This window comes from Myotis davidii, unplaced genomic scaffold, assembly GCF_000327345.1.
Source record: "Myotis davidii unplaced genomic scaffold, ASM32734v1 scaffold555, whole genome shotgun sequence".
Lineage (NCBI taxonomy): Eukaryota > Metazoa > Chordata > Mammalia > Chiroptera > Vespertilionidae > Myotis > Myotis davidii.
In genome coordinates, this window is record NW_006286315.1 from 1566663 (window position 1) to 1580485 (window position 13823).

General features: G+C 46.8%; 1 protein-coding gene and 1 pseudogene across 4 annotated transcripts in view; one reads left to right on the forward strand and one right to left on the reverse strand.

The window, feature by feature from the left end:
* The window catches only part of UBN1 (ubinuclein 1), a 40781-nt gene extending 26984 nt beyond the window's left edge, over nucleotides 1-13797 (forward strand). For 2 of the 4 annotated variants that reach the window (XM_015560145.1, XM_015560143.1), the window contains exons 13-19: nucleotides 5283-5333; nucleotides 5430-5472; nucleotides 6876-8093; nucleotides 9109-9352; nucleotides 9631-9720; nucleotides 11315-11334; nucleotides 11668-13797. In XM_015560145.1, coding sequence (XP_015415631.1) covers nucleotides 5283-5333; nucleotides 5430-5472; nucleotides 6876-8093; nucleotides 9109-9352; nucleotides 9631-9720; nucleotides 11315-11334; nucleotides 11668-11745 — 1744 coding nt within the window. In that variant the 3' untranslated portion in view covers nucleotides 11746-13797. The remainder of the gene's footprint in view (nucleotides 1-5282; nucleotides 5334-5429; nucleotides 5473-6875; nucleotides 8094-9108; nucleotides 9353-9630; nucleotides 9721-11314; nucleotides 11335-11667) is intronic. The other 2 variants (XM_006757918.2, XM_015560146.1) reach the window with 2 other exon arrangements.
* Nucleotides 2665-4076, reverse strand: LOC102769281 (annotated as a pseudogene).
* Nucleotides 13798-13823: the final 26 nt, after the last annotated feature.

Consider the following 13823-nt stretch of genomic DNA (forward strand, 5'->3'; position numbering starts at 1 on the left):
TTCCCTGAGGGGCTCTGCTTCTCAGTGTCCCAGTAATCGCTGCAAGCCCCACAGGGAGAAAGCTGCCGTAGGGTTCTGAGTGATGCCAGGCAGTCCCACTTCTTCCATATGAGTCTGGGTCCCTAGAGACTCGCCCGGAACTGGAGCTCAGAGCCTGAGACTCCCTCCCGATTGAAAACAACAACCATGCTCTCAGCCGCCAGCCCGCTCCGCATGCACTCCGCACCTTAGTATTTTACTTCCGCACTGCGCCTCCTCTGAGTTTCGGTATGTTATCCTCTTTCCTCCTAGTTGTAGAACTTCCACTCAGCCAGCCTTCCTGTGGTTTTGGATGATGTCCATTCCGTCTTTTAGTTGTATTTTTGAAGTGGTTGTTCAAGGCAGCAAACTCCGGTGTTTACCTATGCCGCCATCTTGGTTTCTCCTCCATTGATCTTTAAAAATATATTTTTATTGATTTCAGAGAGGAGGGGAGAGAGAGAGAGACATCAGTGATGAGATAGAATCATTGATAAGTTGCCCTATTACTGGGGTTTGAGCCCATAACCTGGTCATATGGCCTGACTGGGAATTAAACTTTGACCTTCTGGTTCATAGGTCAACACAACCACTGAGCCATGCTGGCTGGGCTCCATTGATTTTTAGAGAGAGTGGAAGAGAGGGGTAAAGGGAAGAGAGAGAGAAATATCTATGTGACAGAGATACATCTATTGGTTGCCTCCCACACGCGCCCCAACCAAGGGCAGATACCAGAACTGCAACCCAGATATGTGCCCTTGACTGGGAATTGAACCTGCAACCCTTTGGTGTGCAGACCAGTGGTCTTACCACTGAACCATGCTGGCATAGGGCTCTGTCATTATTTTCTCAAATAGGTTTTTAATGTCTTGTCTTTTTTGTTTTTTTAATCCTCACCCAAGGATATTTTTTCCATTGATTTTTAAAGATAGTGGAGGGGGAAGGTTGAGAGAGGGAGAGAAGAAGAAAGAACCATCAGTGTGAGAGAGAAACATTGATTGGTTGCCTCTTGCACGTGCCCTGGGACCTGCAATCAAGGTATGTGCTCTGGACCTGGAATTGAACCTGAAACCCTTTGGTCCAAGAGCTGACACTCTAACCACTGAGCCAAACCAGTCAGGGCGGTTTTCAATTTCTTACTCCCTCTTCTCCTTCTAGCACCCTATGATGTAAATGTTGGTACCCTTGAAGTTGTTCCAGAGGCTCTTTACACTATCTTCATAATTTTGGATTCTTTTCTTTTTGCTCTTCTGATTGGGTGTTTTTTTTGCTTCCTCATATCATATTCCAAATCGTTGATTTGATTCTCGGTATCCTCTTACTCTACTGTTGATTCCCTGTAAATTATCCTTCATTTCTGACTGGTCCTTTTTTATGTTGATGTTCTAAGTTCCTTGAAGTTCTCATTAGTTTCTTGACCATCCTTAGAAGTATTGTTTCAAACTCTATCTGGTAGTTTGCTTGCTTCCATTTTCATTTAATTCTTTTTCTGGAGATTTCTTCTGTCTTTTCATTTGTTTCTTTTTCTCTGTATTTTTGCTGCTTTCCTGTGTTTTTTACTATGTATTACAGCTGTTTTGTCTCCTGGAATTGGTAGAGTTGCCCTGTGTAGTAGGTGTTCTATAGGGCCCAGTAGCTCAGCCTCTCCGGTCACATGAGCTGGGCACTGTAGGTGCACCTCTGTGGCAGTGTGCATAGTCTTGTTGTAGTTGACCCTTGATTGCTATTGGTGTCACTGGGAGGGATTGACCTCCAATCCAGTTGTCTGTGAGGGCCATCTGTGACTCCAGTGGAAGAGCTGCTGTGTAGGAGATGCCCCTATGGAGCAGGACTTGCTTCAGTGTGACTTTGGTGCTCACTGAGTCCACCCCTTAAGTGCGTCACTTGTGGATGTGGTAGGGTTGTAATCTGGTGTGATTTGAAGCTGACCACTGGGTGCTGTGGCTCTGGGGGCCTCCCGGGAGGTGCAAAATCAGTTACTGCCTTGCTCTCTGATATGAGCTACAGAGCAATCTGCAGATGGCTGCTACTTGTGATGGGCTTGGAGGTGCCCAGAAGACGCCAAGCTGTGAATCAGGGCAGGTGCTGCTAGTGTTAGGCCTGGGGCCAACTATCAAGAAGTATAAGGTATGCTGATGCCAGCTGCTGCTTTTTTTGCAGACTTTCTTAAAAAACCAAGTTTGTCACCGTCCAGCATGGCTCAGTAGTTGAGCGTTGACTTATGAACCAGAAGGTTTCAGTTCAATTCCATAAGCCTGGATTGCGGACTCGATCCCCAGTGGGGCATACAGGAGGCAGCTCATCAATGATTCTCTCTCATCATTCATGTTTCTGTCTCTTTTTCCCTCCCCCTTTCTCTCTGAAATAAACAAAAATATTTTTTTAGAAAGGAAAGCAACTGGTAATATTTGAATACTTAAAAATTTTGTTAAAACCATATGTTTGTCATTACCAAAAAGAGACATCTTTAAAACCCCATGCTGCATAGAAATGTGGATACTTCTAGTTATCTGGTAGGCGGACAAAAAGTAAGCACTTAAGGTCTTTAACTTTAATCTTTTGTTGATTCCTTATTGCTGGAATTTCATTTCATGCATTTCTTCTTATTGGATGACTAAACCAGATGGTAGAGAGGGTAGCCTGCATTTACTCAGCCCTGCCCTGCTCAGCCTAGGGAGCAGACAAATTCTCAGCTGGTGGATCGACTGCTTTTGTCGCTTTGCCATGTTGTGGTTTAGGGTTTTCTGGCCGTCTGCTTCAGTAATTGAAGTTGTGGCAGTACCAACTTTGAGGTGGCTGCTGACCTTGGGTCTCATCTCCTTGATTTTTCTTATCTTCTTCATTGCCGTCCTCTCTAGGCTTTCTTTAGTGAGGAGGGACCCTGTGAAATCATGGTCTATCGCCCCCGATACATATTTTGTCTCACTGGTCTACCTTATTCACCTGCACCCTGGTTTGCAGCACCCTCCATTACTTCTCCCTGCACAGGAAGGTTGGAATACTGTGGGCGATGCCCAAAGGGTCTCCGCATGCAGAACAGTGGTAACCATCGCCTGGGATAGGGCTGCGTGGGATAGGGCTGGTGCTGTTAGGCCTGGCCTTCAGGAGCCCTCTCCTATCTCTCATTCTTTTCCCCACTTTCACTATTCTGGTAATTGCATGGAGGACCCTTGCAACGTGGATAGTGTCTATAATGGTTACGGTCTGCTGCATATTTACTGCCTTTACTGGAACTCCACCAGGGCCTGTAACATTTGCTGCCTCCACAACCATTTCTCCTTCAACATCAAACTCCACAGTCTCTCCATCTCCTACACTGCAAAGGTCCTTCCTGGGGTTATTCTTCTTTATGTCAACCTTGTGTACAGATATATCTTCCTTGGTGTCATTCCTGTTGATGAAACCATATCTGTTTCTTACATTGAACCGTTTTACTGATTCCAAAACCTTTGTTGCAATAACCTTCTTGTCCCCCAGTTATGTGAGGCTGCCCTGGCTGTCAGCCACTGCCTGTGGTGCTGGGCTTGGTGTTGGCAGTGCTGGAGCGGGGCAGTGGGGATACTGCTGGGTCTTGGCCTCCCTGCTCATGGTTATGGTGTTTGGGGCCGGCTGCGGCAGCTATGGTTCTCCCAGGGTGTGATGATAACTAGCTCTGTGGTGGCAGTGGGGCTGCTCAGGGCTCTCTGGGGTCCACTTTCGACTACCACTTGAACTCGAACTCTCTTGTTAAAATTATTATTATTTACTTGTTTTTATCACTGTAGATTGTGTGCCAACAAGAAGCCTTAGTGTAGATTTAATGTTTTCTTAAATCTTTTCTGAGCTTTTCCTTGGGTATGCATAGTCACTTTCTAATTTTACCCATGTATGCAATTTTGAATGTCCTAGTCTTTACGGTTTGGCTTCTAAAAGGGGAAAATTGAAAAATGGTGTTTAAAAAAGGCACTGGCCCTTTAAATCTCCTTGAAGTCACTTGAACCAGAGTTGCAGGGGTTCACAATAGTGGGAAGAGAAAAAGCAATGGCTGCTCTCTCTGAACTGAAGGAGCAATCAATAATTAGAGCACAGCCCTAACCAGTTTGGCTCAGCGGATAGAGCATCGGCCTGCGGACTCAAGGGTCCCAGGTTCGATTTCGGTCAAGGGCATGTACCTTGGTTGCCGGCACATCCCAGTAAGGGGCGTGCAAGAAGAGACAGCTGATCGAAGTTTCTCTCATTGATGTTTCTAACTCTCTATCCCTCTCCCCTCCTCTCTGTAAAAAATCAATAAAATATATTAAAAAAAATAATTAGAGCACAGATCCTGATTGTAAGAGAAGGTCCTTTTGCCCACCCTAGTTCCTGCAAGCTACTTCGGGAAGAGGTGCATAGCTACTTACTATGGGGTTAAGGGTTGGGTAGCTGCTACTGTGCTAAGAGCTGAAATAATCCCACAATTTACCCATCCAACTCTTCCCCTGGAAGCTGCTAGCTTTGATCAGTCTCTAGAGGTTCAAAATAGTTATTTCAGAGAGATTCTGCCAGGGCAGTTGTTGTCCAGGTGGGGAGAGGATTAATTCTGATGCTTTCTACTCTGCCAACTTCCCAGAATCCTCCCCTGGAGCTCATGTTCTTGATTGGACCCGATTTTTTTGTGGGTTGGACAGATCATGGAACCTTTTCTTGTTTCAGTATCCCATCTGAAAATGGGATTGCTCTTCTCTCCTTACAGATTGGACTTTTGAAGGTATGAAGGGAAGGGCATAAAGATCGTTTTGTTGAGTTTCTCTGGAAAGAGACATACTGTGGGTCAATCCCCACTTTACTCTTAGAAGATGAGATTGGGCATCAAGGAAAGCACTCCTGCCTTTAGGGGAAACATCACTAAGAGAGGTTTGGATGTAGAACCATAGCTTTTTTTTAATTAATATGATTTTATTATTTTAGAGAGGGAGAGAGAAAGAAACAACATTGATCGGCTGCCTCTTGCAAACCACACAATTGGAGACTGAACTCGCAACCCGGGCATGTGCTCTGACCAGGAATCAAACTGAGCCACATTGGCCGGACGAGCCATAGCTTTTTTTGGTAAATCTTGAGACTCTTGCCTTTCAGGTGGCCAGCACATCTACTTTTGATCTTCTCACCAGGAATGAAGTCACTAGTGCTCTGACATTTAATTAATAATAGGTACTGAGTACTAAGGATAGTAGGGAGCTCTAGAAACAAGGTCTCTGTTTTCAGGGGTCTTATGTAAACTCCACCCTGTTATCTGTTTATTTCAGGACTCTGTTTAAGGAGAGCAGACGAGGCCATGGGCACCTGACATCAATCCTGTGAGTGTCTCAGTGTTTTCATTTCTCAAGACAGCTGCCATTTTTATCTCTGTTGGATCTCCTCTAAACCTTTTCTGTGTTCCTTCTTTTGTTCAGGGCCAAGAAGAAAGTAATGGCTCCTTCCAAAATCAAGGTGAAGGTGAGTCAGCCTGCTCAGGTCATGTACCACCTGTTCTCTCTCTCCAGCCATGCTCATGAAACCTTTTGAATGACGATGGCAGCTCATTGAGCTTTGCTGCTCTGGGGGACAACTCTTCAGGATGGTATTCTTGAGGTTGTACCAAGAGGCATGCCAGGTCCACCCGAGGAGCCTTGGGTTGTTGGCAGGGCAGAGACCTGAGCTGGGGCACTTAGTACCCTCCATCCTCAGTTCTAGGAAGCAGTACCCACCTGGCCAGTTCCCAAGGTTGTTGTGGAATTAAATGAGGTCTCCTGACAGCTGTCTGAGGCATGAAAAGCCCCTTCATATGTGAGAGTATTATATTATGATAAAGATATTTTTATGGAAGAACACACTCCTAGCCAAGTGTAGGTTAGCCTAGAGCTACAATGGAAAGGAAAGGTGGTTTGTTGAGTTTAAGTAGCAGAAATGAAAGGAAGTACAGTAATTAGAGAATAGAGACTGAAAATGAGCTTAGATATTGCAGAAACCTCACAATGTGGTAGAAATTGCTATTTTACTAAAATTTTATAAATTCCTGACGCTTTATAGTGCCCTTAACCATACCAGAACAGTGTGGGAGAATAAGCTATTTACATTGTTTATATCTAAGTATCTGTTGAGCTCCTACAATGTCTCAGGCACACTGCATTTATCACTTAGGATGCAGGAGTGATGAGATAGCTCCTATTGTTGTCCCATGAAAGGACTTTTCTTTTGAACCCCCTGAGGGGACAGGTGCTTGGAAAAATCAAGCAGGAAAAGAAGACTAATTTAAGGCAGTTTTCATGCCATGCATCCTTTTCTAATTACAGTTAGGAACATTCTGAGATAGTGTGTGAGCCAGTATGGAGAGTGTCTTTGCTCAAGTCTTGTATTTTTTCAAAATCAGAGAAAAGAAGCATTTCCCTGTGGGTTCATGTATACTTAGCAACAGAACATGCTTGGGTAAGCCCAGGCCCAGCCAGATGGACGTGTTCAAGTCCACAGAGGCTTGTCACCTGCGCTCGTCTCCCTTATTTGTGATTACATAGGAAGGCCTGATTCTTGGGACCTTGTGGTATTCTCACACATGCATTCTTTTTTTTTTAATATATTTTATTGATTTTTTTACAGAGAGGAAGGGAGAGGGATAGAGAGTTAGAAACATTGATGATAGAGAAACATCAATCAGCTTCCTCCTGCACACCCCCCACTGGGGATGTGCCCGTAACCAAGGCACATGCCCCCGACCAGAATCGAATCTGGGACCTTTCAGTTCGCAGACTGACGCTCTATCCACTGAGCCAGACTGGTCAGGGCTCACACATGCATTCTTACAACAGGACCAGTGTTGGCGTCTTTGGGCATTTCTTAACATCAACATTTCTACTTTCCTTTAGGAATCATCTATTAAGCCTGATAAAAAGGTTTCCGTTTCATCAGGCCAGATTGGCGGGCCCTTGGCTTTGCCTTCAGAACACCCGGGAGGAGGCCTGAACTCTGGAGCTGCAAACAGGGAGCTTTCGTCCCAGGCATTGGGCAACCAAACAAATCCTGTTCCTGTCAGCCTGGAGAACTCGTTGGATGGAGACTTGATCCATAATTCAGCTTCCTCATTGGAGGCTGTGTCCAAGGAACTGGCTGCGCTGAACAGCAGAGCAAGTGGGAGCTCCGAGTTCACATTGCCTGCACCCTCGAAAGTGCCTGCAGAGAAAGTTGCAGGTGTTTTAAGTACAGAAGAAAAAAGGAACTTTACGAAGGCTAGCCCTTCTGCCCTACCATCCTCCAGCTCTCTGCAGTCACCCCTCAATTTTCTGGCTGAACAGGCTCTGGCACTGGGGCAGTCCTCTCAGGAGAAAAAACCAGAGAGTTCTGGCTATAAAGAGCTGTCCTGTCAGGTTTCCCTGAGCAAGAGCCTGCCAGAAGGGCACCAGTCCAAAGCAAAACACCATGGTTTGCCACGGACGTCTCATGCACCCCAGACGGCAGCTCCCGTGCCTGGCCCCCAAGTAAAAGTCTTTCATGCAGGCACTCAACAACAAAAGAGTTTCACGCCCCCAGCTCCATTTGTCAGTAAGCTCCAGGGCCCAAAGCCTTCTTCCCCACAGTGTCATCGTTCCCTCATCCAGCTTGTGAAGACGGCAGCCAAAGGCCAGAGCTTCCATTCCTCCACACCAGCCTCTTCAGGAGGCACGCCAGCCTCCAGCAGTAGTTCTCATAAGACCCCAGCCTTGTCCTCCGCTGCCCTGAGCCATCCAGCAAAACAGCACTCAGCCAGCTCCTCAGGGCCATCTTACAAGAATAGCCCCTTTGCCGGCTCTATCTCCAAACACGGGATTTCTTCTGGCAGCTCTTCTGTAGGAACACCAGTCCAGAGCTCCACTTCTGGCAATCTGCTCCCCGGTGCACAGCCTGCCTCCACAGGACAGTCTGCCAGCCGACCTGTCCCAGGCTCTGCAGTGAAAAAACCACCTGTTTCCCAGAAGCTGACCCTAGTGGCCCCTCCCGGGGGTCCAAGTGGAGATTCTAGTGGTGGGACCCAGGGAGTGGCCAAGTTACTGACCTCCTCCCTGAAGCCCAGTGCAGTTAGCAGCGTGACATCGTCTACCTCCTTGCCAGTGAGTATCCTGGTACAGCAGCCACCCTTGTGGGTCTTGCGGACAAGGCCACCTGCCTTGCCCTGGTCAGATAACTGAAACTGGAAGTTGGGTTGGAACAGTAAACCCAGAAATCATAAGGACTGGCTTCCTGTTTTCCTGTCTTATCTTTTCTGTTGGCATGAATCCCAAGAAAGCCTGAAACTTCTGAGGAGGATGAGTGGAGAGAAAGAACTGGTCAGCACTGTGTTTGCAGGGAGGCTATGAATCTAGAAGGTGTGGAATGAGTCACAAAACTTTCCTTTCATGGCTTCCTATCTGTCCCATCTCTCCAAACGAGTTAGTGAAATTAATACTATCTATCAGATCGTTAGTTCTGTAGAGATGTTCGTACAGTAGAAAGATGAGTACTTCTAAAAGTGATTCTCCCAATTGGGTTTTGAAGGACTCTGCAGGTCAAAGGTGATCTGACAGAGTGCAGCGGCTGGTGAGGCCTGCCTGTAGGAATTACAGAAGTTGGGTGCAGGTTGGGGAAATGGGAGAGAGTATTTTATTTTTCCCACTATGTAAAACGACTATTTGGTTGCAAAGAAAAAACTACAGAAAGGTATGTTCAGTGCGGTCTCACTGGCTTCTGCCCTATTTCTATCACCCAACAAGGTAACAATGTCCCTTAGTTTCCAGGATTTTCCCGTTTCTTTCTAAAAGATTACTACATACAAATTTGTGTGTGTGGCTTATGTATATAAAAATACATATATTTGTACATACCTACATTTGTGGATGTTTATATGTAATATTCTTCCCTTTCTTTCTTGCACAAAGGAGGCATATTTAACATCCTGCTTTTAAAAGTGAACACTGTGTCCTAGGAGGCATGTTAGGCCAGTTTAGAGACTGTTCTTGCTCTTTGGGGCTGCAGACTAGGGTTCATAAGGAGCAGTTGATGTCCCTACCCTGTGTGTTGACAGGTTTGGTTTGTGAGCAGGCCATGGACAGGCTGGAGCTCTGATCCTTTTGTGTGTTTCATCTCCAGAAAGGAACGAGTGGGGCTGTGCTACTGACCAGCTCATCGCCCTTAAATCTGCTATCCTCATCCTACAAGACAGGTGGCCCAAAGCTGCCCGGGGCTGTGAACTCAAACTCCCTGGGGATCATCTCTCCGTTTCCTCTCCGTGTGCTCTCCTTTAGCGCCGACTCCTCTGCCAAAGCAGGGGTCTCCAAGGATGCCATCGTCACGGGCCCTGCCCCTGGGACGTTTCACCATGGCCTCAGCCACAGTAAGTGCTTCTCCCTTCCCTCTCATTTGGGGGCACAAAAGGTGCCCCGGGACGACTACTGTGATCAGAGAGTTCTGTTGTCGTGTACGGGGTTCCCGTGTGTGTCTGGTGTGTGGCTGTGGGCAACATTTTCAGGGATCGTGCTGAGCCCTTCCCCAGAGTCTTTCACCAGGACTGGCCAGTAGGTTGTCTGGGGCTCTGAATCACCAAGGATGCTTTTCTGTTCTTGTCTTCAATGTGCGTGTCTTGTTCTTTTCTTCCCTCCTGTTTTCTCTCAGGTCTCCTGGCTGGATTGCACTCCAGCCCGCCCCACGCAGCACCTCTCCCACACGCTGCCGTGTCTACCCACGTCCCGCAGAGTCTCCCAGGTAATTAATTGCCAGGTGGTCAGAGTGCCATGTGCACTGTGTGTCATTCCCCTCTCCAGTCAGTAGATGCCGTCTGCTGCCAAAGATTTCAGTATCTTTACCATATTATCACTGTGCTGTCTTGGTTTTTCCTTTGAGGCTCTTGTTTGTGGGTACTTGAAATGGGACAGGTTTCCTCCACTTTGTGATTTCCCCTGGTCCCCTGCCACTAGGTCAGCCTTACCCCATGTGATCACAGAGGAAGTCAGGGCGACCTGTGTGCGAGGCAGAGGAATCCCCAACCCTTGGCTAGTTGGGGCACTACAGGCCTTTAAATTCAAACTACTATACCTTCCAGGTAGTACCAGCTAACAAAAGGCTCTGTAAATTTAGTTTAAGTGAAAGGGGAAGTCCAAGAAGTAGCAAGAGGTCACAGTGGCAGGGCCTCAGGAGGGACCTTTACCTCTGATGGCAGCATGTATTCAAGAGAGGAACAGCTGTCAATTCAGTTCAGATGTAAAGGCAGAGAGTTGGGAGCACAACAGGAATTGGGACAGCGTTCCCTCTTTCCTTCTCCCAATTTTCTTCTCCAGAGAGCAGTGACTTTCAGAAAGGGACACTGTACAAGCTCTAGGTTTATAGCTGTGAGAAGTTGGCACCTTTGTCATCAGCAATTGGCCTTACCCTGTGCTAGGACCTGATTCTCAGATGCAGCTAATGGAATGCTGTTGTAGAGCCTCAGGGATCTTGGTTTTGGCATACTACCCTTACTACTCTCTGGAAATAACCAGGGGCCTCATTGGTCAGGGAGAGCCATGCTTCAGGAAGCTGAGCCTGGAGCTGCCCTGGCAGACTGATACCCGGTGGCAGTGAGATGGGATTCATCCAGCTGGGCATGCCTGACACCTGCTATCCTGAGAGCACTGGCCTCGACACGGCTCAAGTCTGTCCTAGATTTTGCAGTGGGTCCCTGGCCCCTGTGTCCTTAAACTGATGCATTTGTAGTGAATGCCAGCAGCCATCTGGGTACAGGAGTGGATTGTAAATCTCCAAGATGGAATTGTTGCTTCTCAAATAAAAACCTAGGGCTAAGCTTGTTTGTATCAGCAGTTACTCCGTTTTTCCCTGGAGAAGCAGTAAAATGTAGTGTGGACTTGCTCCACAAACGGGTGGCGGCCGCTGTAGCTGAGATGATGATATAGGGGTTGCAGAGCTACCTGGGTGAGAGCTTGTGGTTTTTCAAAGAGAGATTGCACTGCTTCTGCTGCTTTTAGGAATGTCACCCTTTTAAACAGAGACAATAATGAAGAGCCTTTGGAAATGTGACTGTTGGTCTGTGGTATTTTCAGCAAAAAAAAAGGGAAAAGTGCTTTCTTGTACCATTTCTTCCCTGTTTTTCCTCTGGGTATTAAAAGGCTATCAGAAAAGCATCTATGCTAAAACAGGCTGAGTAGGCTTTTCTTCTCTCCTTTAGACCTTCTTCAGGCTATAGGATTCCATTGAGTGGTTGTAAATGAGAAGCTGTCTGGACATTTTAATTGTGTAACTTATTTCTGATTTGCTTTTTTCCCTATGTGGACTCAGAATGCTAGTGCCTTTGAACTTGTCTTTATAGAACCTGAGGATCTATTGATGGTGAGAATGTTGACTGCTCCTTGACTTCAATGTGACCATCAAACCCCATCATGGAACCCATGTGCCATTGCATAGTTGTAGCCAAGAACAGAAGTGGCCCACATTGCATAGTAGAGTTGCTGTGAACACAGCACTCCATGAGCAGCTGCCTTCACGGTGCAGGCTGCTATAAGTAACAACACACTGAAATCACCTCTGTCAAGTGTTTGTGGCTCATTTGAGCCTCAGCATACTCAACATACAAAAGTGACCTCCTTGAGGTTTGGTTACTGCTGCCTTAAGAAAATCAGAGATCCTGAAAGATTTATATTGTTTTTGCTTATTTTTTTCCAGATGCTTCTCAGCTTCATGGGAAAGGGGCTGGTGTTCCACGGAAATTGTGACCTCTTCAGAGGAAATGCTGGAAGCTGAACTAGTAGGTCTCTGAAAAATCGGATAATCAATACGCTCTTTCTGTCGATCGGTTTTCTTCTGGAGAAGGCGTGAGTGCTAAGTGGACCGTCTCTTGGCACTTGTGACGTGCCTTCACTTGGGAGCAGCCTCGTGCTTCTCCAGAGGTACTGACTGGCCTGGTGATCCGGGCCTCGTGGCTTTGTCGCGGACAATCGTTGGAGGGGCAGCTCTAGGCTGGGAAGTGTACTGGGTCATGTACGGAGCTCTGGTGGCAGGACTGAACCTTGGCACACCTGTGTTGTAAGTCTGCCCAACCCCCTGGCATTTGGTCAGAGTAACTCATGGCACCCCACTGGCAGGGGCTCCTTTTGGTCACACTAGGGTCCCTGGATGGTCATGGTGTCTATCCCATCCTCAGGCTGTGTGCTCAATGGACAGAAACCCAGGCTAATGCCATAGCTGGGGGACTTACCTTGTCTCGTTGAAAAATAGAACAGCTAGTGTGTGCTCATCACGGGGGCCAGTTTATCCTCTAAACATGACAATGAAGCTCTTTTAAAGAAAGATCTTTGTAGATTCAACAATTGTGATAGGATTTTTAAAGACACTTATTTTTGGCTCAGTTTTCATCATTACCATCAATGCATTGGATAGAGTGGGACTGTTCTTCACATGTCATATTTTCACACGTCATATGGAAGACATAATCCCAGTGCCTTTATGGTGGAGCAGAATTAGACACACATCCATTGGGCCCTCTGTGTGGCTCTCAGATGACCTTTTTAAAAGATGTCTGTACTTAAGACATAGCCAGTTTATTTGAGGTTTTTTATCATGGCACATCATAATCTCTGCCGTCCTGACTTAAAGGTCATCTGGGTCCTCAAATCCCAGGTCCCAATTCAGCCAGGGCCTCTGTTTTGTTTTTCCAGAGTTTATACAGGTGGACTGCAGAGCCCCAAAGGCCTTTGAGGGCAAGGATATGAAAGGTTCCAAGTAACAGATAGACATTCCAGCTTACTTAGAAATCATTCTCAGGCAGAGCTGCAGGTGTGGGCCTTTGTGAAGGGTCTGCGGTACAGACAGGCCTTGAAGTCCTAGGGCTCTCCAGGCAGCAGGGCTGTGCCCGACTTAAGGGTGACGCACCACTGAGCTTGGAGAGTGCATTAGAGACAGACTTAAGACAATTAACCCGGAGCTCCCAAGTCATTACGCTGTTCCCATTTAACCATTGGCTGCTTCACGAATTTTAGGGCACTTGCCTGTCCTGTGAAGTCCCTGCCACAGGCATGTCTCAACTGACTGCTCCAGCTAAGTGATTTCAAATATTTAGAGAGTAAATAGCCTCCTCAGAATGTAGACCTATGTGGAGACACAGGCAGCTCTTTTGGTTCCTGGCACCCAGGGTCCAGTGCTCAGTAACTCATGCTTTATGCTGAGGTTTGTCTAGTGTCCGAGGAGCAAGGCCTCTGCTCTGACTTTTTACATAGGAACCAACACATGTTTCACATGGGGCTACATGGATTTCTTATCCCTTTACTATATATATATTTTGCAACTTGGATTTCCAGTTTGTTTACAGAATAGTCTTAGGAAGTAGCAAAAGAGCCAAAGAAGAGATTTGTATTGCTGAGCTCAGAGCCGTGCAGAGACTGCCCATGAGCTCCTTTTCTGCCCAAGACATCCGGTTCCCCTGCAGTGCCCCCTCTTCCCCACATACCATTGAGTGTGCAGCTGGAGCAGAATACCCTCATTTGTAGGAATCTAGTGATGCCTCTTGCCTCAGGGAAACGTTTCTTTGATGGGGAGATTTCTTTTTCTTGTTTATGCTTTATTTGTGGTAACGAAAGAGTGAATGACTTAAACAGCCATGGCAAGGCAGATCTACAGGCAGAGCGGGCTCCGGGCCTGGGGGCTGCGGTGCTGCAGGGCTTTCCTTGGTGCGGCCGTTTCTTAAGTGTGAAAGGGGCTGTGGCTTTGGTGCAGCCACTAGGTTGGTATTAGGGGGTGGGGTGGAAATTGTTAATGTTGTATAAAGCAACTTAATAAATTGTTTCAAGGTTTCCAATACATTGTTTCTCATTCTTTTTGCTATA